General features: G+C 48.3%; 2 protein-coding genes across 2 annotated transcripts in view; one reads left to right on the top strand and one right to left on the bottom strand.

Annotated features, from left to right (window-relative positions):
- Positions 1-1,420, bottom strand: part of FAM110A (family with sequence similarity 110 member A) — a 33,469-nt gene extending 32,049 nt beyond the window's left edge. The window contains exon 1 of the mRNA XM_052683817.1: positions 1,170-1,420. The gene's annotated coding sequence lies outside the window, so the exon portion shown is untranslated. The remainder of the gene's footprint in view (positions 1-1,169) is intronic.
- Positions 562-21,683, top strand: CSNK2A1 (casein kinase 2 alpha 1). The gene is made up of 13 exons (XM_052683813.1): positions 562-697; positions 13,081-13,291; positions 14,285-14,396; positions 15,205-15,306; positions 15,696-15,746; positions 16,294-16,353; positions 16,846-16,929; positions 17,322-17,432; positions 17,910-18,011; positions 18,590-18,690; positions 19,319-19,467; positions 20,731-20,817; positions 21,268-21,683. The coding sequence occupies exons 2-13, from the start codon at positions 13,191-13,193 to the stop codon at positions 21,381-21,383; spliced, it is 1,176 nt and encodes a 391-aa protein (XP_052539773.1). The 5' UTR covers positions 562-697; positions 13,081-13,190; the 3' UTR covers positions 21,384-21,683.
- Positions 21,684-22,095: the final 412 nt, after the last annotated feature.

Raw genomic sequence — 22,095 nt, 5'->3', positions numbered from 1 at the left:
CAGCCTGCAGCAGAGGTACTGGATGTCGGCCTTTGGCCAAACCCCGGTGGAGCGGTGCAGCTCGGGGCTGAACGACGGGGGATCAAAGCCGACGAGCCGTGGTGTGCGGGCCCTGGAGGGGCTCAGGGCTCCCACACAGCAGAGGGGGCCAGGGTCGCACCGCGGGCTCGGAGGGCACACAAAGAGCTCCGGGCAGCGCACGGAACCGCTCGGCTCCCGGTGGCCGGGCCGCGCTAGGCCGCGCTGGGCCGCAGTTGCCACCTGGCGGCGGGCCCCGAGCACAGACCCGCGGAGGGACGGCCCTCCTCCGGGCCGCCTCCCACCGAGGCCGCTCATGTATGGCAGCCAGGCCCCGCCGCACCTCGCGGGACGTTCCGGGCTCGGAGCGAGGATTCCCCGGGCCTCCCCGCGCCTTCCAGCCGCACCGTAACAGGCCTCAACCCTCCCAATCTCCCTACCTCCCGGTTGCGAACTACAGCCCCCACAATCCTTTGCGGCGCATCGCCCGCCTTCGCGCGTGCGCAAAGCCTCCCCGCCTCCCCTCCTTCCCGCGGCACGTCGCGCGCCAGCGGGTGGTGGGGTTTCCGCTTCCGGCGCGCCTCGCTCTGGTCCCTGCGGCTGGCGGCCGAGCCTTGTGCCTCCGCCATATTGTCTGTGTGCGGCCGGCGGGCGGGCGGCGAGCGGGCGGCCGCGGCAGGTACCGGCGGGCCCCGGCAGCTCCGGCGCCTCTCCCGGGGCTCTGCGGCGGGCAGAGAGGATGGGACGGCGGGGGATAGGAACCGCCGTGGCTCCTCGCGCTACGCGCCCCGCTCCGGGTGTAGTGTGGGCCGAGGGGCTGGGATCGCCCCTGAGGAGAGCTGGGCCGCGGGGGGAACTCGGCTGGGCGCCGCTGAGGGGAGCGAGGGCGGGAGGGGGGGGTGGGGAGCGGGTACGGCCCTGCGGGAGGAGCGAGACAGGGCCGGCCCCCGCTGCCCGGCGAGGTTCCGTGCCTCCGGGGAAAGCGGGGCCCGGGGCGGTTTGGGTTGTGGCCGGCCCGTGGTCCTTGCTTCCCCTTCCCCCCTCCCCCCCCCCTCTGCCTCCCGCGCGGAGTGGGCAGGGCTCTGTGGGAGACCGGCCCTCCCATCCCCCCCTCCCCCTCCCGTCTTCTCGTCGGTTTAGGTGGTCGTTACCTAAAATGCTCCGTCTTTCCTTCTTTTCCTTGGCTTAAGTGAGCGGGGGAACGCGAGGGGCCGAGGAGGGGCCTCCATCTGCTTCCCCAGGCGCGGGAGCTCGGCTCTGGGCCGCCCTGGCTGCAAAGCAGGCGGTTTGCAGGGCCTCCCCTCCTCCCGGAGCAGCAGTGGTCAGTCTCGCCCTTGCTGTAATTTAGTTCGGTGCGCCTTGGGGCAACAGGCTGTGTGACTGTTGGTAAAATATGCTTTGTAAACGAAAGGGCAGATAAGATTATGAAACCTAATGTGTGCTATTTGTTAGGTTATTCTTTCATACTAAGGGCTTTGGGTACAACCAATAAAGTTTGGATTATAAACACTAAGTCACTGATATGTTTTCTGCTGGCAGCAGTGGTTGATATATGCTGAGGCTCATAAATGGTATCACATCCCTTTTGCAGGCTGTGTTTATGGGACCTGAGTCTGTGTTGCAGGGCAGGCTTTTGCACTGTGCTGGTGTCTTTGCACCAGAGGAGGCTATGCTGGCACTGGGAAGTTGGTTGTGTGGTCTTTGAAACTTGGCATCTGCTGAAGATGGCTGGTGCCATGTCTTTGTAGAGGCTTTGAGGGCTTCTCTGGGTACTTGGAGACAGCAGTGATGCTTCCTTCAGGTAGTGTTGCAGTTTTTGCTCAGAAGGCTCTCTTATTAAAACTAATAGTTGCTCAGAATGTTTGGTCTTGTAGAGACCTGGTGTTCATGCTGTGTTGCCAGTCAGCTTAGGTGTTGGAGGTGAGTCTAGTGGCATGGATTTGGGTGCAGCGTATGTAGGAACAGTGAAATCGCTCATCCTGTATGTTCATGTTGGCATATTGGAGAAAGGGCAAAGCTGCTTGGAGAGGGGAGGCTCCATTTCAGAGGACTACGCAGAGGAAAGTGTGGAGCAAAGAGTGCTTGATCGGCTCCTTTATTATCTCTAGAATTAGGGTAATGGGCTGGTTCTTGTAGCACAGTGCTGTGCCTGGGTGGAGCACATCAGCAGTGAGATATCCTTTGTGGAGACACGAACTGTGTCTGTACTTGGAGCAAGAAAAAGGTGGAATAGCTGGCTGGAAGTCCTCCAGATCAGGTGCCTCTTGGCACAGGAGGGTTTATCATATGGATACTGCTCTAGAGACCCTGGGTCTCCAGTGGTAGGCAGTGATCCATACATCGTGGCTTAGGCGAGATTTCTGTAGTTTTGCCTTTCCTCTGTTACCTGGTGGTGTTATTTCTGCCATTTATTTGGTGTCGGTGAAACCTCACTGCCTTCTGGTCTGGGTGTGGGCAGCAGCAGAGTTCAGCGCCCTGCAGATGGGGTGGGTGAGCCTGCTTTGTGGGGTGCCACCTGTGAGGAGCTGAAATGGGGTTGGGGTCTGCACCTGGGAGTGAGGGAGGCAACGTTGTTCTTTCCTTTGCTGTTACCAAGAGCAGGAAGGATGTAGGAGATATTACTGGATAGGCAGGTAATGTGCTGTGCTGGGGTTAAGAGTGGGGTGGAAGAGTGTGATGAGTGATGCTGGAGGAGAAAGCAGGTAGTCCCATGTGGCTGATGGAGAGCAGGTTGTGGTTGTGGCAGGGAGTATGGATTCATGGTTTGAGGAGAAGTGGGTTCTGTTGGAAAGAATGGTTCTTAGGAAGAGGGGTGGTAAAACTTGGCAGTAGGTTCTAGCAGATTTGGAGGAAACTGGATCAAGGAATATTTCTTGAAACTTAGTGGAATTAAGTCTTTTGAAGTGTCAGTTCATGGTATTCATTTGTTTGAGAAAAGGTGAAGCAAAGTGAGTGGGGATTATTGGGGAAGAATCTGAAAAAGTACAGTTCTGCAGAGGTGTGACAAAATCACTGTAGTATAAGAGATTCCAGGCATTTTTCAATGCCTAAAACAGTTCTGGTGGGAATATTGGGAGGTCAGACACCAAAATATGGTAATAGAGTAGTAGAGAAAGAAACTGTGTCTCTAAAATGATGAAAGGAATGGGGAGGTAACTTCTCCCAGCTGTATGAAATGTCAGTATCCTTACTATTTCCACTCCAGTTTTTTTTCCTGCATTTTCTCCTGACAGAACTAATTTTCTCTTTCTATCTTTCCTCATGTCCTCTAAGGAATAATGGCAAGCAAGACAGGAGAGGCAAATGGGTGACATTGTGCTGGTGTGATAAATTTCGTGTCACATTTCTGAAGGGGCAGGGTTTTATTTCTGGGTTACCAGAGCTGTCACCTCCGTGGCTTGTCAGTTCTGAATTGCATGCATTGAGGTATCTGGTTTGTGAACTGTGGTGAGGTTGGTGCCATCTTGGATTTTCTTGTCCTCTAAGGGTCTTAATAAACAGCCCAGGTTTTAAGATCAGAAGGGACTTAATTTCCCTGCAGCTGTTACCTGCTTTTGATTGGAAGATTACTTGGATAACTCATCTGAGCCTGGATGTCTCCTTCCAGGGGCTTCCAAGATCTGACTTCCCTGAGATCTGTGGAACCTGATTGGAGCAAAGATGTTCTCCTTCAGATCTAGAAAGCCCACTTTGAAAAGGAGACTGCAGCTGTGTGAGCTGGCATTAGTTCTGGTGATGAAAGCAGTGTGTCTTACAGCCCGTTTCTCACACTCCATCTAAATTTGCCATTGAGGCGCCCAGCCTGCCTTTCAGTAGGAAAGGATAATCAGAAATGGGATTGTTGATGTTCTTGTGTAGGATCAGCAGTTCAGGGATATCTCCTGTTGCTCAGGCCTCAGCAGTGGAGGAGCAGTGAAGTGATGCTGACACGATTTGTGCCTGCTCCTTTGGCCAGGCTGTTCTGGGCAGCTTAATTCCAACAGATGATTTTACTGTGCGTTTTTTTGCTGCTGTTTGGGAGACTGAAGAGCAGAGAGGAGACCTCAGAGCTCTTGGAGAACCCAAGACAGCTCTCGCCCAGGCTCGTATTTGGAAGGTTGTAATATCAATCATTTGAACTTTCCACACAACTGATTTCTGTGTGAGTGCAGACTGTGACTTTATTGCGATCCTCCAGATTTTTAAGGAACATTACCATTTGCTTTCTGAAGCAGGCCGTCCAGCTCTGTAATCTAATGACTGGGTGGGGGAGATCTCAGTGCGTGCTGGAATACCTCCAGAAGTCCTCCTGCGTGCCCAGGGCGATGCAGGGAACTGCTCCGTGGGCTCCTGGCCTGGGAGGAGGCGGTTCTGCGGCGCACACACATCCCTGTGTGCAGGAGCCATCACTGTGTCTTTATTTTTAGTGTTCTGAAAATGGATCGGCGTGGATGCGCACAACAAATTAATTGCTAGCATAGAAAAGCGAGAGCTGCTGCACCGCTCCTTTTCTTACAAGTTTTGTTGTGGATTTCTCTAGCTGCCACTGGCCTGCTGGTAAATTTCAGCCTTACCTTCTGCAGATTCCACAGCTCTGATGATGTTCCAGAAGGAAGAGGACGTGGTTTTGCTTAACTTCAACTGAGTTACGAATTCAAAGCTACAAGTTCTGGCATTCCAGGATGTATGGGTGCATCTAACGAGACCCAACAACTCATCCTCTTCCTAAGCCATGACTTAATGCTGCCCAGTGGCCTTACTGGGCCTTTCCAAGGGGTGAAGAGCAATGCTGGGAGATGGACAGGCTTGCCCCACGACTGCCAGCACCGTGGTTTGGCTTAGTGAGATTCAGCACTCATCCCTGCTGGGTTACACAGAGTGATGAACGCTGTGTCCATGAGGTGCTGGTTAATTTCCAAAGCACTGGTGCAAAATACAAGAATTATGATGGTGTGCTTCTCAGTTGGTGTGTTGACATCACCTGGCATATCTAGGAGAGCTGCTGCGTCTGGCTGTAGCTGCATAAAGCACGTGTTGTGCTGTGTTGGAGTAGCCAGCACATGATAGAGAACGATTCCTGGAGTTTCAGAAGTGATTTTGTTTCCCTTTGATTTTCAGAGTGGTTGTAGGTATGTCTCATGCTAACAGCATCACATTTCTGCAGAACAGTGCTGGGACTGTTTCAGATGGAGCTGCCTCGAGTGTCCCTTCCCCAGCCCTTTGGATGCCAGCTGAACTGCAGAGATGGCCCACGGTGCACTGCCTGCTTGATGGGAGCAGCTGATGACAGAGATTTCCTGAAGAAATGGTTACATGCCATACAAACAGGTTTAGCCTCTGGCTTTGGTAACTTTCCCTGCCTCTAGGAGTCACCTGATCAGACTGATGAAAAATCACTTTTACAGACAGCAGGTTCCATTTAGTTGTTGAGTTCTAGCTGACTCGTGCCACGTGTGAACTGCGGGAGTCAAATCAGCTGAGCCGTGGTGCTGTCAGTACTCTGCATACTAATTAATGTGGAAAACAACTGTGTCATTAGTGGTAATTACAAAGGAAGAACCTTCTGGAGCGTGCTGCCGGTTGACCTGATGTCAGCTGGGAAGAGCCTGTGGTGATGCTGAAACATTCCCCTTTCTGAGCTTTCAGGAAAAGTCCCTGGTTTTGCCAAGACCTCAGAAGTGGTAATTTTGGTCATTGACTTACAGGAAAATATTGTCCAAAGCTCCAGCAGGAGCTTCAGTTCACAGCAATGTGTCTAGAAGAGAAGGAATTGCTTCGCTCTGTGTTGAAGTCCTTGCAAGCAATTGCTTTGAAATGCTCAAAATAAAAACAAACCCTGTATTCTGTGTTACAGCCCCAGGTAGCACACAGCCTCAGCTGTCCCTGATGTGAGGGAGAACTCCTCTTCTTCAGCCCACCCAAGTGCCAAGAGATGCTGGCGGCAGAGGATTGTCACCACCTTCTGGTTTGCTGTGGGCATGGGTTTGGCTGTTTGTGGCTACACTTGGAGCTGGTTTTTTTTGCTGTCTGTTCTGAGTCAGGCCTGTAGCCATTTTTATTTGATTGTGCCATGAATGTGAGGTGGTGGCAGTAACAATAGCTGCCCTGTCTGAGAGGGTTGGGAGCTGTAGCAGGAGGAGCTGCTGCCCTTTGCGCTCTGCTATGAGGGCACGGGGGTCTCAGCTGCGTTGCTGAGTGCTGCAGCTCATTCCAGGGGGTGGGTTTGTGTGGGGAGGAGCTTTCCTTTTGCTCTCTGTGCCGTGAATTAGCTCAGCTCTTCAGATATGCAAGGAGAGGCTACGACCTGATGGGATGGGTGGGAAGAGAAGAACTTGCAAAGTTGACTGGCTGTTCTGTATGGAATCTCTTAGGAGATGCAGTGAGGAACGTTCCAGTCACTGGCAGCCTCCTGCTGCTGGAGGAAATCCCAGCTCGTTTGGCCCAGGTATATGTGCAGTTGCCAACACAGGAGGTTTGCAAAGGACGCTTGTCCAACTAGGCTGAGAGTCTGGAAACCTGTAGATGATCTGTGGTGATTCTCTGTGTGAGCTCTTCTAAAGTTCTGTTGCTATGGCTCTGAACAACAATGAAGGCTAACTGTGACGGAGCTGCTGGAGCACCCTGTGGCCCATCAGGCGTGGGGTGCTCTTGCACTGTTTGTAAAGCAGGAGGGCTGAGGTGTGCCCAGGACTGTGGAGCTGCAGTAAAACCATTCCAGTGACTGGTCCTGTGACTTCTGTCCAACTGAGGCCCACGTTACGAGGGATTACTTCTTCACTGGCAGAAGCTGCAGGGAATTCAGAGGAGGAATTAATAACATGGGTAAAGAAAGAGCCGGTCTTAATGTTGGAACATTGCTGGTGCAGAATTGCTCCAAGATGTTTCTTAGCCTGTCATCTCTTTCCCCTGATGGCTGGTCATGTCCTACTTTGAATTAAATCACAACTATTCCTGTTTCTCTTTAAAAATAATGCTTGAGGTCCTTATGCATTAGATTTATGGTTGCTCCAGAGCCGGACACAAGCAGCTATTTAAAAGAAATCTGGAAAATGATTTTGTTGGAAACATGTTGTTAGAGCAGGCTGCTGTTCCAAAAAAATATCAAGAGAAAAGTTTTTGGTTTCAAACTGAAGCTTTCTTTCAACTCATTTAGATGTTAAAAATCTGCTGCTCGGTTGATATTGTCCCTTTAGTAGGTAAATGGGTTTCAGGAAAGGATGTGAAATGTCAGTTCTGTTGATCAGGGCTCATTTCTATTTCAGCTATAAAATCGCAGAGAAATATAGGCTGCAGGGGACTTGTGGAGGTCATCTGTTCCATTCTGTATTGCTGCAGTTCCACTATTGTGAAAATACATCAGATTTCTGTTGTGAGATAGAACACGTGTTTCTGATCAAGTTGGTTACTATTGTTTCTTCCTAAATTGAGATTTGAGCAATGTTGGCTGTCAGTAGGTTGTATTACAGAATTTAGGCATATCTTGCTCTTTTCATTTCAGCAGCCTCTACCCAGTACCAGATGCTCTCCAAACACTGAAGAAGTGAGTGCTCCTTCCTGGGAGGCTTCACAGGCAAGGGCTAGATAGGCTACGTGGAGGAGATTATAAAGATTATAACCAATTTTGTCTAATAATTGGAATGCTTCCTCCCACTAACAAAGCACATTCCTGTACTTAGGATTTCAGAAGTTGGGTTTGAGCCATTTTCTCTGGAAGGTAATGTCTCTCTGGTGAGCAGGAATAGAGGAGCAGTGTAACCTCAGGTTCCAGGCTGCTTACAGTAATACTGTCCTTGACTGGTTGAGAGCTTTTTTCCCCATCATGAACTGGTTGTCTGTTTTAGTCTGTTGACAGCTTTACTTAGTCATACTTGCAGCTTATAATGAGCTTACGTGGGGAAAGTAGAAGTGAGAGGGAAGTCTGCAGACCTGTGTGACCACTGTGACATCCAGCTTTCTGCTTGGGGGCAGGAGGAGGCGGTGTGGAATTGGCCAAGCGATAGAAATACGTTCTTGGCTCTTTGGGTTTGGCTTGAGGCAGCTTAGGACTTCTTACCCCTTAGATAGGATGCACTCTGCTGACTCCACCTAAGTTCAAGTGAGTCACCTGTGATACTGAACAGAGGGGACAGAGTTCTCTCTGGTCTGCCTGGGTGGCACCAAACAGCCAGCAGTGTCCCGCTTGCTGGGGCAACAAGAGCTGGCTGTGCTGGGAGCAGCAGCCTGCAGGCAGACCAGTGTCAAGCGATGCTTATGCTTGTGGGTGCCTTATTTATACTCCAAGCCTTCTCCACAAAGGTCATCCCTTGGTAGTACTTGGAGTTCCCCAGGACAACAGTCTTCTGGGAAGCTCTTGGCTTCCAGCTCGCTGTGTGTGCTGTGTCACACTGCTGCAGATTTCTAGGTTTCAGGTTCTGGTAACTGTGTACTTGAGAGGCACTCCATGTTAAAAGCATTGCCTTTAAAAGGAGGGGGGGAAAAAAATCCAGTACCTTGGTTATTTCTGACTTTAAAAAAGGGAAAGAAAAAAAGCATTGTACTAGAGGCCAAATAGGTGTGTTTCTGCTGATTTGCTTAATTGCTTACCTGTGTTTTGGTGCCACCTGCTCAGAGTGGTGCAGTTGGGAAGTTGGCAAAGGAAATCTCTGTAGTGGTTGTGCATGGTGCTCTAGGGGAGATGCTTCATGAGGAATGAAGTCCTCCATGGGGCAGGGGTTGCCATAGGGATTACAGTAACACAGCATAGATGCTAGATTCCTTCTTAAAAAGGGGGTGTTTTCTCGCAGTGATTTAAATTAAAGAATTAAAAAGTTTGAAAAATCAAATTCAAAGTAAACACCGAGAATCTCTTGACTGTTTTGCTGATCTTCAGGCAGCAAAGGTAGCACAGCAAGCTGCTGTTAGAGAAAGTCAAACTCTGAAGAAGGGGTCTCTCTTAATTAGTGGACCCAGCCGTTCCTGTATGGAGGCAGCACAGCTGTTCTGATCCCTTGACTTTGACTCTCAGGCACTCCTATGGACTACTTATCAGCAGTGTGGAGTTTGACCCCGTTCTCACCGTTCTGCACGCAGGATAAGCAGAGCCCTGTGGTGCAGGGTGAGCTGATAGCTGGCTTATTAACACTGACAGACCATAGTTAAGGGCAGGCCTGTGTGCAAAAACCAACTGCTGGGCCTGTTTGGGTTTGCCACCGTGCATCGTCTGCCTGAGGGGTATTGCTGGGGCAGAATAGCTGCTCTGTGTCCTTGCACTGCCAAGGCAGGGAGCTGGGCAGCGAGTGCCAGGCGGGTAACTGAGGGCTTTGTGTTCCTCACTGATCTGCTGCATTGCCTACAGACTCGTGCTTCTGTTTCTTAGCTGCGTGCTTCAGCTCAACTGAGAAACGACAGGTTTTTTTTCAGAGGTGTGTTTTGTTTTCATCAGTCCTTGGATGCTTTTGCTTGGCTTGCCCTATTGCCCCACATGTTTCAGTGTAAGGTTAGCTCCAGCTCACAGTCAGCCAGCTGGTGGCACTTGAGCAGCAGGTTCCTGTCTGCCAGCAGAGGACTGACGACAGCAGAGCTTCTGCCTAGGTGCAGCAGGTACTACATTGCTTTGCACTCTAGCATAGGAACTGCTGTTTTACTGCCACAACACCGTGGGTTTGGTTCTGTGGATGGAGGATTTGGTCTGTTTGGTCTGCTTTTGTTGCAGATTCTTTGCTGCCTCTGAAGGGAATACAGCTGGGGAGGACGAGTAATGGAGGAGGTGGGATGTGGTTACAGAACTTTGCAGCACAGCCCTGGAGTGCCTCCAGATGATGAGAAATTCTGATTAGATACAGAAGTTATTTCTTCCCATTGTGAGGGTGGTGGTTGTTGGTGATGCTAGTGACAGCAACCTTACCTACAACATAGGGTGCTTTTGGTGGTCCAGATAATAAGTAAATTATTCTGTGATGCTGTCACATGCAGGAATTAACAAATGGCCCGTTCAGTTTGGATTCTGACTGCAGTAATAGAGTTTAACCTTTCTAATAAGCTCAGGACACTCATCTCAGTTAGGTGTAATTGCTACTTGTACTGTGTATTTTCTACCTTAAAACTACATGACAGTTATTTATTCCTCTTTGTCCCTCTGTCAAAGAATTTGGATTCATTGCAAGATTATCCCTCTGCAGGTGTAGTGAATGCAAAACATATGCATGTTCCTTAGCAGTTTGAGTAGAGGGAGTGAGAAGCTTTCAGGTGAGGTAAGTTTGTGTAAGTAAGTCACTTTGTTTGCTTCAAAACCAAATTATCTGTATAGATTCTCTCCTTTCCACTTAAAAAAGCAGTAGATGGAATACCTACCTTCACAGTTAGGCACTGTGTGCCATTCTTAGAAGCTACAGTTGATTTCCTTTAAAAACCCCTGAGCAGTCTGTTACAACAGAGCTCGTGCTAGGCTGCAGCTACATGACAAGGAAATATCTACTGTGCAAATTGATCCATCTTTGGATAATGAGATTGACTTCTTAATTTTTTTTTTGCCTGCTGAAGTGATCTTGCTGGGAGGTGTGGAACAATCCTGTTCTGTGTTGATGTGGATTGTGCTTAAAAATTAGAATTGCTCAGTCATCTCAGACACTGGGTTGCCTGTGTGCAGACTGCAGTTGGCCTAGATCCCTGTGGGACCCTTCCAGCTCCAGATACTCTCTGATTCGATGTGTAGGTCCCACACAAGCAGTGTTGGGCAGACAAAAAAAGCGAGTGGAAAACCTGCTGGAAGCACGAGGAGATAAGAGAAACAAAAACAGAATGATGAAACTCTGGAATTAAATTAACTGCACGGTGCTGAGAGCACTCTAGTGAACTTGCACTTGTGCTAATGCAGCCTTGGAATACACACTGACTTTCTGAGCAGCTGAGTCATGCCACATAAATGGTTTGAGGTCTGAGATGATGGCTGTCCGATCTATTGAAAGGTGTATTTTGTTAGAGGTGTATTTTGTTAGAGGTGTATTTTGTTAGAGGTGTATTTTGTTAGAGGAATGAACGTTTTGCCCTGGAGCAGGTGGGTTTTTTTCCCAGTTGTGCTTGGTGCTGTTACCTGGATGCTCCCTGTCCCTTGCTGTCGGAAGTCAGTCGCGCCTTCATTGCAGACTTGAGAGCAGTGCTGTGTCCCTTCTCAGCCTGGCTGCTTCCCTGCCTACCTGCAGCTGCCTGCCACAGCATTTGTGTGTCACCAGGTCAAAAAATAGCCCACGTTACCACGGATGGTGCTGTGAGAGAAGGCTTGGTGCGCTCGTGCCAGGAGGAGATGTCGCAGGCATTCCTGCATCCAAAGCAGGCGGCTGCTGGTGGAGCTGTAGGAAACAGTGCAGGAGGAGGATTTGTGCCTCTGGGCTCCCTGCTGCAGACATCAAAGCCGTGGACAGGATGCTGTCAGCAGAGCAGGATCTGACTTCTAGAATTTTCTGCTGGCGTGATCCGTCCTGGTAGCTTAAACTAACGGCTCTGAGCAGATTTCTAGGTCTTATTAATTTCTGATTAATGGTGCTATTGCTTCTTCCTGCAGTGTAGTAGTTGCACGAAGGGATAGGATTGCATAGCAAATAATTCCCCTTCATTTGGGTTATAGCATTGCCCACGGAGGGCCGTTCTGTGACCGCAGCCGTGCAGCCTGCCTTGTGCTGCATGCCGAACAATGCTCCTTCACACTGATACAGCTTCCTTCCTCCAAAGTTATTTTGAAAGCTGACAAAGGCATTCTTGTATTTAAATGTTTAAAAGTATGTCAGCTTTCACTCGTGGTGAAAGATTTGAGGGGTGCAAGGCGCTGCTTTTATTTAGGCAGGACGATACGTCCGGTATAAAACCATAGCACTTAATGCTTGGCTGAATGGAGAGCTTTCCTCTGCCTGCTTCTGGCCTATTGAAAAGGAAAAAAAAAACACTGTGTGAGGTTTTTGGCATGCGTTATTGCCTTTACCAGTGTGCTGTTAATAGATAGCCTGGATTTATAAATACCAGGAGCTTTGTCCAGAGTCTCAACAATCTGGTTTTTATACAGGAAACGTCATTGACTTGAAGTTTTTATGCCACCGTAATATTTGTGCATTCTAATTCTATTGGGTGATATCGGTAGGACCACCTGTAGGTGCTGCTTTTCATCCCTCACGTCAGGGTGTTTGTAGCCCATGCAGTGTGTTTGCACTGGCAGTACTGGAAGCATGCTCTGAATTGGGGCTGGAGGTGGTGGGTCACTGTCCTGCTGATGGAGGTCCTGCCAATGTTAGCTGGGGCCTTTGAGCAGGCCTGAGAAAGCAGTGTGCTCCATAAACAGGTTGTGCCTCTGCACCAAGGAGCTCATTTGTGCTACGAAGCACACTTGTGATTCCTCTGCAGGGCTTTGAGTAAAACTTCCCTGTATGGTCACTGAGTGAGAAATCAGTAGTGACTCTGGGGTCTTATGGCAGGCTGGGAACAGAGCTGCTCCGCATGGTTAGTGTAGTTCTTAGAGTAAGTTACTGCTGCTGTAAATATTCAGAAATCAGAGCATGTGCTCAGAAATTCTGCTTTCAATGAAGATTGCATTTCTAGAAATTGAAACTTGGGGCTGTGCTTAACTTAGGTTGCACAGGTGACCTTGTAAATCTGTCTGCTGTTGGCAGCACGGCTTCTCAGTGTCCTGCAAGAGGGGCAGGACGTGCAGCACACAGGGAGTGAAGGGTTCTGCTTCTGCACTGGCACAAACTTGCCCAGGGTGGAGAAAAGTTGCAGTCGATGGCCGTTGCCTTTGCTGAGAGCTGAAGGGAGGAGCCCGTCTGCTGAGACAGAGCATGCTGCCTTTCTTCCCTTGTGGAAAGTTATCTTTCCAGCCATAAGTTACATACTTGGTACTGAAAGTCGCAAGGTGCATTCAGGGTGTTTGTTCTGCTGTTGGGTCCAGACGGTCCTGTCTTGTGTGAGGAAAAGCAGGCAAATGGCTTTCAGGTCCTGACAAACGATCCCAGGTCCGTGGCTGGACTCCAACTTCTTCTCAACAGCTTTTAATTATTAACTTCAATATTTTTATACTATCTTGAGATTTTAACCTTTGGTTTATTTTCTCTCTCTCTTTAGTTGGAAGAACCAGAGGCCTGTCTGAGGCCTTTCTCCTCTGTCCTACTGTGGAGATTGGGTAGCCTCTGGTTTCAGCCATCTCATCGCTTCCACCTGCCAACCTGTCTGATATGTCGGGACCCGTGCCGAGCAGGGCCAGGGTTTACACGGATGTGAACACACACAGACCCCGGGAGTACTGGGACTACGAGTCGCATGTGGTTGAGTGGGGGTAAGTGTGGGCTGGGCAGGGTCTCGTGGGGTCTGCAGAGGGGTGCAGGGGGAGCTTTGGCACCTGTGCTGCGTTAGGCTTTCACGCTCTTTGGATGTGTGGTGTAAATGGCAAGTCAGGATCACGGCTTTTCGTTGGCATTGCAGAAATGGCAGAACAGCCTGTTGGTGTATCTGAAATGGTCTCCTCAAGTTTTTAGATCCCTGGCAGCACAAGAATGTTTTTAGTGCCTCCCTTAAGATTTTGGTTGGAATAGCTTTTGACACGCAGTCAGGAAACTTGTTCTTTTCAGAAGGAAGAAAGTCTTTTATCTGAAACAGGCTAAATGGCTCTGGGAGTGGGGCTGGAGAAATGGTTCTGATTTGGAGGAGTGCAGAGACTCAGCAAAATGAAATAGGTACATGTCTCCTTGCGACCTGTTGCTCTTCTCTCTGCCAGTGACTACAAAAGACATCCATGCTCCTTTCTGAAGGAGGGAAGTGTCTAAATCGAGCTCATGACTGAAATGTCCAAGAATCAGATGGCAGTGATGCAGCTTGGTGGCTCTGTGCTCCTGCTTTTGTGGGCAGGGCCCAGACAGCCCTGTCCTCAGCTGAGCAGAAGTGGTGTCCTGTGCCTGGTCTGCTATTGAATGGGCGAGCACTGAAGTTTTTTGTCTTGATAGCCCTACTGATGTTTTCCTAGCATTATGTTAGGAAAAATGTAGCTCCCAAACCTACTTAGACCTCTGGAAAAGATAGCTTGAGTTTGCTGAAGTCCAGATGGGCTCACATTACTACTGCAGAAGAAACAACTTGTGGGTTGAATTGGGCCTGGACAAAGAAGCTCCCTGCTTCTCTCAGTTCGTAATCATGGCCTTCAGTGGACTGAAGGTGCTTGTTTATCCACCTTCTCTGGAAGGGGGCGGCAGTGATTTAGAGTTAAGGAGCACCTTGTAAATTCTGATGGAAATGTCTGAGCTATTTGGAATTCTTTACCTATTTATCTCCACAGAAATCAAGATGACTACCAGCTAGTTCGAAAATTAGGCCGAGGCAAATACAGTGAAGTATTTGAAGCCATCAACATTACAAATAATGAAAAAGTAGTTGTTAAAATTCTCAAGGTGAGCAGGGGTTTGGGGAAAACATGAGATTGGTCCTGAAGTGATCGGGAGGCCAGAAAATGCAGCAGTTGGTCTGAAGTGTCTTGTGTTCTAAGACTGAAATCCTTGAAGTCTGGCTTCAGAGTCCCCTTAAGTGAAATAGGCTATCATTGCAAGCTCTTAATAAGAAACCATATGCTTGGTTATGAAGTTAAATCTCTGCCTGTAAGGAATTAACCTTTCTCTTTAAGAAGTCCTGATGTGCAGCACGCTTCTGAAAGTGTTTTTACTTGGAGCTAGAAAAGTTTTCAGGAGCTGACTAGAGAATTCTCACCTCTTAGCTACCAGAACCCCAGCATGCTTTTATGTGGAATGAAGCCCATAAGCTCGCAGGACTGTTGTCCTTTCAAGGCAGTGATAAAATTCAGAGGCTGCTAACCTTAAATTTAGAGTTTCTGCTTTGCACGTTCCATTGCAGGCATAATATTCTTCCAGGCTGAGTTAAGGTCTCCTGGAAACTTACTGTTCCACAGTCTTGACTGGTGAAATACCTTTGTTTAGTGTGGCCTTTGGATAGCTGATGGGTTTCTCCTAACTGTACACCTAGCACATGTCACTTAACAGATTTTTGACTGTTGGAATGTGTTCAGAGATGTGAGTTCTTACTGAAATGATTCATAGGTAACAACCAAGTGTGGCTGTTGGAACTTAACTTGCAAAGGTGCTGATGTATTTTGCTAACTTGCAGTCAGGTACCTTTGTCATCTGTCGTGTCTGTTTGCCTCACTTGATGGCCACTTTGTCTTATGCTCTGTGTTTTATTCTCCAGCCTGTTAAAAAGAAGAAAATCAAGCGTGAAATCAAGATCTTAGAAAACTTGCGAGGCGGTCCCAATATAATCACTCTTGCAGATATAGTAAAAGACCCTGTGGTGAGTAAAGGGTGCCTTGGGTTTGTGGGTAAAGTTTGTCTTTCACTACAGCTCTGATCTGACGTTTTTGTTTTCCTCTGCCCTTAAGTCCTGCTTGTGAATCCCTTAATGAGATCAGCTCTTAATCTGATTAACTTCTTTTAGAGGCCTTTCCCCCCACAGGTCACTTCTGCCCCTCGCTCTATAAGGAAGCAGCAGTGAACTGAGATGTGTTCATTTCTTCTAGGGGCAGAACAGAGTGCAGGCCCTGTTCTGTCTGAGGGAAATTACAGCTGTGCCTGAGGCAGAAGGGGCTTTTTTAGGAATTTTAGGAGTTGAAATGATTTAATGCATTATCTTGAATGGAAACAGTTTATCTCAAGGCTGAACACTTTTTCTCTCTGTTTCAGTCTCGGACCCCTGCTTTGGTTTTTGAACATGTAAACAACACAGACTTTAAGGTATAGTATGAGTTCTGACCTTCTGTGTTTTCCATTCAGAAGCCTCTTGTAATGTTCTGGGAAGAAACTAATATGTAGAGGGAAGACAGGTTATGTAATCATTTCCTTCCAACATACCAGTTGTCTTTGAAGATGAATGCACTTGGATAGAAGTTTGTATTCAGTTCCTTGGTAGTTAGGAGGTGAAGATCCAGATCTCTGTGGTATTGTAACCTTCAGAGCAAATTCATCCGTTAACCTTGTAGGCCATCAATGCCTGGGACAGCTTTACTCGAGCTGGGAGCCCCTCAGTGTATTTGAGAGCCAGTCTGCAGCAATCGTGCAGTCGGTGGGCTGGTGCTGGGAGTTAGTGAGAGGAGCAGAGCAGAGTTCTGAACAGCTGGAAGTGAGCTGTGTGTGATGTGGATGGGAGAGGAACAGGCTGAGTATCTGTGGGGTTTGGAGAGTCACATCAGCAGAGGACGGAATTGGGTCGTTCTGGATTGGCACAGTTGTGATATTTTTTCTTTGGTGTTGACCTCTGATGGGATGTGTTTGTTTCCCACAGCAATTATATCAGACATTAACAGATTATGATATTCGATTCTACATGTATGAGATTTTGAAGGTAAGTTGGGGTTTTCCTGTTTTCTTGATTGGTTTCTCAGCTTTGTAGTCAGCTGATCCTTTAGCAATGGTTATCTTGTCACTAATGGGGGAAAGGAGGAAAGAATGAAAGAAATTGGTTACTGTGAAAGAATTGGTTTTAAAAATAGGCATCAGATCAGTACAGTACTGATGGGTTAGCCACGTTTCCACAAGAAATTCTAGTCCTTATTAAGGATAGCAAAGCCCTTATCTGGATACACTGAGAACTCCAGAAATCCTTTTTTTGGGGGGGAATAAACACAGGAGGTGAAACCAGACACTTCTTTTGCTGGGACTTTGGGAGGGGATGCTGGAGGTCTTTGCTGTGATCTGTGAGTCTGGTTCTGAGTGCATCACTGAACAGTGAAGTCGTGCTGCCTGGGTAACCTTGGTGTATGCAGAAATAATTCTGAATGTGACTGAGCTTGAAAGGTTCTTGCAACTCCAGCATCTGCTTCTTTGTCACTTGCAGGCTCTAGATTACTGCCATAGCATGGGAATCATGCACAGAGATGTCAAACCTCACAACGTCATGATTGATCATGAGCACAGAAAGGTACTGCAGGGCAGGGAAGGGTCCTACTTTTGTCTTGGCAAAACAGGGGTTCATTTTTGGTATCCTGTCATAGAGGTACTTGCAGACATCTTTGGGGGGGGGTCATATGGGGGACTGTGCTTCCATGGCATGGAGAAACTTGAAATCTTGTGAACCACTTAAGATTTTTATGGGTTGTGTGTTCTGGTTGGGTTGGTAAGGAGAGATTTGACTTAGAGTGGTTGATGGTCTTGGCGTGTGGAGAATATCTGAACAGATACTCTGATCAATTTCAAATGAACTGAGAAGAGAGAGCTTGTAAATGAAGCTTTCAGGTACCGTCGTAGCACGACTCAGTAGGAGCAGAGCTGGCACATCCCTTGATGATTTTCATTGTTTTCTACCATTTCTAGCTTAGACTAATAGATTGGGGTTTGGCTGAGTTCTATCACCCTGGCCAGGAGTACAATGTCAGAGTGGCTTCCAGATATTTCAAAGGACCTGAACTCCTTGTAGATTATCAGGTAAGAATGACCAGGATTTGTCACTGATGTGTATGCAGAAAACCTTGAATGTTTCCAGATAGTGAACCAGAAATTCAGGCATTCAGCAACCTGACTCTGAAGGTGGTCTGTTCTAAAATACATGAAGAGATGTAATGGATGTAAAGCCACCAAGTGAAAGGGAGTCACCTGGGGACTTGAAGAGCTGAACTTTCATCATGGATGTTGGAATGCAAATGTTGATTGATTTCTTTTCTTAATCAAGCCTGGTTGTGCAGTGAGGAATGGAAATGAAGTCTTTGTGAGAGGAGCTAATGCTGTGTGAACTGTTCCCCCTGAGTTGAACAGTGTTCTGATAATGAAGATGCAGTAACATATTTGTTCCTGGTGTAATATGGCCATGTTTGCATTTCTGGAGGGAGGGGGGAACCTGTGAGTTTCGGGAGTCCTGTCTGCTGAATTCATTAGAAATTGAATTGTCCTTCTGGTTTTGTACAGATGTATGATTACAGTCTGGATATGTGGAGCTTGGGTTGCATGTTGGCTAGTATGATATTCCGAAAGGAGCCATTTTTCCATGGCCATGACAACTATGATCAGGTGAGAGCTGCTCATGTGTGATCTCTGTTCCCTTCTCACAGTGAAGACTTTCTGCTTACACTTCTATTAAGGAATGCAAAGAAGAATTTAAACATTTCCTTAACAGCTTCTGTGCTCAGTTTGAAGCCATGTCCCTTCCCTTCCTAAAACCATGCAAGGTTATCTAAAACAGATAGAAATAGTTTAGTGCTTTGTATATTTGAGCTCCTTGGTACGTATCTGGTAAAAGTCACAACCTTGCTTTTATTAAGGGGGATGTGTTCTGGGACACTGAACCACTACTCCTGAGGTGACAGTTGGTGGAAAGCCCCTGTCCTATCCATCTGCTAAGTGTTATGTGAGGGCACACAGCTGCCACCAGGCTGCTTTGGGCTGCACAGCCCTGAGTGGGGACACACTTCTGGTGCCCACAGTTACAGTGGGATGGTTGGAGCTGTGAGATGAGCCCATGCCTGCTGTCTCAGACTGTGTTCCAGCTCCCAAGGGAATATGCTGCAGTATTTCGTGCTTGGCTCTGACGTTGTTGTTGTTGTTGTTATTCCCTCACAGTAGTGACTTATTTTTCTGTTTGTTCCTAGCTGGTGAGGATAGCCAAGGTGCTGGGAACAGAAGATCTGTATGACTACATTGACAAATACAACATTGAACTGGATCCACGTTTCAATGACATCTTGGGCAGGTGAGCCAAGCTGGGAAGTAGTTCAGAAGATGGAGAGCTCTTGGTGGAGTTGGAGCTTGAAGTGAACAAAGACTTTTGCTTTAGAGAGAACTGCTGCTTTGTGCTTTTGACCCAGCTTTGCCAGTGCTTCCTATAAACCTGTATCTGCAGATGCATTTGAGGAACGAGTTTTAAGTGTCATTTAGGTTAATAATTGAACTGCCAGAGCATAAAGCATGAAGGGCCAACGCTCCTTCTGGTATTGCAGAAAAAAGAGCAGCCGTGGTTCTCAAGACTGTCAAATAGGAAATGAATTTCTGCTGATGGCACTGGCATGTTATTTTCCTCGTAGTTATTTCATGTGTGACCAGGAAGCAACGTTCAGAGTGTAACAGAAGAGCAGAACCGAGGCTTCAGGCCCTCCCTTCACTCTGGCCTCGTGCTGTCGGAAGCGTGGCAGCTGTGCCGCCACGTGGAGGCTCGGTGTACTGCTCTGTGTGCTCTGCTTCGGCTCAGCCCCTCGCTGCTGCAGCAAGCAGTGACCTGTCTTTGAGCTGGGCATCTGCTGCAGTCCTATCTTTAAAAAACAACAGGAATCTGGCACCTGGGTGCTCTGCCTCACCTCACCTGTGTGCCTTGTTTTCTGCAGACACTCCCGTAAACGATGGGAGCGCTTTGTTCACAGCGAGAACCAACATCTGGTGAGTCCTGAAGCTCTGGATTTCTTAGACAAGCTGTTGCGATATGACCACCAGTCACGACTCACAGCAAGAGAAGCCATGGAACACCCCTACTTCTGTAAGTAGCAGGTCTTACACACTCACACCTCTGCATTCTTTCCTCTGGGAAATCTCCACCCGAGTAGTTGTACAGACAGAGCTAAGCACTGCAACAGCAGAGGCCGCTGCTTTGCAAGTAGCTGTGCTGGAGCTGAGGCTGCTCATCTGAGGTGGATAAGTAGGCCATGGCCATCTGCAGCAGCTGAGGAGGCAGCGTTGTGTGCCTCTGTCAGGGCAGTGAATCAGCAGCGCTGCATTAAAGAATCTTTGCTGCTGAACCTGTGCTCATTTCAGCAGGTGTCTGGATATACGGATTTCTGTGTCTGATGAAACCAGGTGACTCTGCTTTGTTGAGAAACAGGCCCTTTGAAGTCATCCTGTTGCTAAATGTGCCTTAGTCAGTGGTGTGTTGAAGTCTTGTTTTCTCAGGCAGAAAATGAAACTTTCACTAGTAAATGTGAAAAATTAATGTTTGAATGCTTGCAGTTTTCCTAGAAACCTACATATTGAGATTTGTGAGAACAGCTGTCTGACAACACAAATAGGAGTATCTGCTCAGGTTCTTTATTTTTGTTGGTGCTGAGCTGACTTCTGTAACTAACAACCAGCAGTCCTATGCTTGTGGCAAATGTTCAGCTGAAACGTTTTGCAAATATGAGCGTTAGCAGAGCTGAAAGCTGTGAAAGAGAGAATGGGGAAACAGCAAAATTACTTTGTGTCTGGGTGCAGATAAAGGTTGTACTGAAGGCATCATGAGGAAAGGCAAACTTGAAATGACTTCACCTGCTGCAGTAGGCTTGGGAGGCAGGAAGGGGATGTCACAGTTCTGATGGCCGTGATTTTTACCTGCATCTTATGGAAGGCAACACGTGGACCTGATTAGAGTTCACAGCTGTGGGATATGGTTGGAGACATGACTTGTTACCACCTGTGATGTTTCTGCTCACTGCATTCATTTGCTGGGTTTAGTTTTCTGAAACACCTGACGTAGAAAGGAGATAACTGCCATGGCTTCAGCTCTTAGTGCCGAGCCGATCTCCACACCACAGAATTTGGGCAAGTTGTCCTTAACGTCTGGACTTGTTTAGTTATGTTACCTTTGTACCCTGTTGGGTGCCCTCCAGCGGAGTCGGTGCAAAGTTCTGTGCTCCAGTAGGTGCTGGCTGATACCATCAGTGCCACAGGCAGCTCGCCAGCACTGGCTGTGCGCTGGGGTCAGGCAGGCAGCGTGCCTCAGTGCTGTCTGGCAGCACGGTGCCTAAGGACAGTGTGCTCTTCCTAGATCCCATTGTGAAAGACCAGGCTCGGATGGGCTCGTCCAACATGCCGGGTGGCAGCACTCCTGTCAGCAGTGCAAGTATGATGTCAGGTCAGTTCTGCCGCCTCTCGTTGGTGTTGCAAAGCGTTTCTGTGAATGTCTGGGAGGGAAGAGTTCTGCAGCTGGGCTGTTGGGGCGTCTCCTGCAACTGAGGATGAAGGCAGGGCTAAAAAGATGTGGGTGGGAGAGAGGGAAAAGAGCCTCGCTGCGGCCTGACCTGCTTTCCTGGCCTTGTGTTTTGTAAAGTGCTTTGCAGGTGGAATTTCTGGCAGCGGCTGGAAGGACAGTGATGCTACCACATCTGCCCTTTGGTGACACTTCAAATGTGCATAAGCTGAGCTTTTTCTGTTAAAGATCTTTGCTCTCAGCTTATTTTGCTAGCTCTGAAAATGTAAGGAGGTGACCTGCGAGGATGACTTGTCCTTTCAGAAGCAGCACAGCAGACCTGGATATCCGTGCACCCGTTTCACTCTAACTCTTGCTTACCTGTCTCTGTTCCAGGGATTTCTTCAGTGCCAACACCTTCACCCCTTGGACCTCTAGCAGGCTCACCTGTCATTTCTGCCACCACCACCCTGGGGATGCCCGTTCCAGCTGCTGCAGGCGCTCAGCAGTAGTGATGGGTTCTGTCTCCTGCTGCCTGAGCTGAGTCAGGTGGGGAAGAGGTTTCCCCCTCCGCCTCTCCTCAGGACGCAGCTCGTGCCTGGCAGGGGAAGGGAGGGGATGAACGCTTTGGAGGCACCGTGTCTGAACTGTTGCTTGTGGATTTATAGTAGTTCAGTCATTATATACAAAATTATTATAGGCTGATTTTTCTTTTTTTACTTGAACTTTTCGTAACTCAGGGGATTCCCTGAAAATACCTACAGATGGAAAATTTCTTGGACAGTTTCCCTTCCCCCTTCCTCCCCCCCCCCCCCCCCCAAAAAAAAGTACTCTTCATTTAAGAGCAAAGATGAATCAACAGCATTTCCAAACTATTGCATCCTGCTGGAAATCTCTTCTCTTCATGTTCCCACCATTACTCCTCCACGAGCACACACCTTGGGAGATCGTGCTGTTCTCCAGAGACTACCAAACCAAGTCTTCATGAGGCAGGGGAGGGGGATTCTCTAAGTACCACTCACTCACTTTAACCCCATAGCCTGCATATGATTCAGTACACTGAGGAGACAATTCCAGTACGGAGAGGCGGTGTAAGCTTAAAAGAAGTGCAGATAATGACTAAAACCCTATTTTGATCAAATCATGTCTCCTTAGGAGCCGACCAGAATGCCAACTCACCCCCTTGCATGTAATTTTAGTCTTCAAACATAAAGTGACCGATCC

This window comes from Tympanuchus pallidicinctus, unplaced genomic scaffold (assembly GCF_026119805.1).
Source record: "Tympanuchus pallidicinctus isolate F22 unplaced genomic scaffold, pur_lepc_1.0 scaffold20, whole genome shotgun sequence".
NCBI lineage: Eukaryota > Metazoa > Chordata > Aves > Galliformes > Phasianidae > Tympanuchus > Tympanuchus pallidicinctus.
This window is presented reverse-complemented; position numbering and strand designations above follow the sequence as displayed.

Bases quoted from the DNA above. Each gene is read 5' to 3' on its own strand.
- CSNK2A1 (XM_052683813.1), top strand. From the start codon at position 13,191: ATGTCGGGACCCGTGCCGAGCAGGGCCAGGGTTTACACGGATGTGAAC. The intron at 15,307-15,695 runs GTGAGTAAAGGG...TCTCTGTTTCAG, and splicing joins ATATAGTAAAAGACCCTGTG to TCTCGGACCCCTGCTTTGGT. The intron at 18,012-18,589 runs GTGAGAGCTGCT...GTTTGTTCCTAG, and splicing joins GCCATGACAACTATGATCAG to CTGGTGAGGATAGCCAAGGT.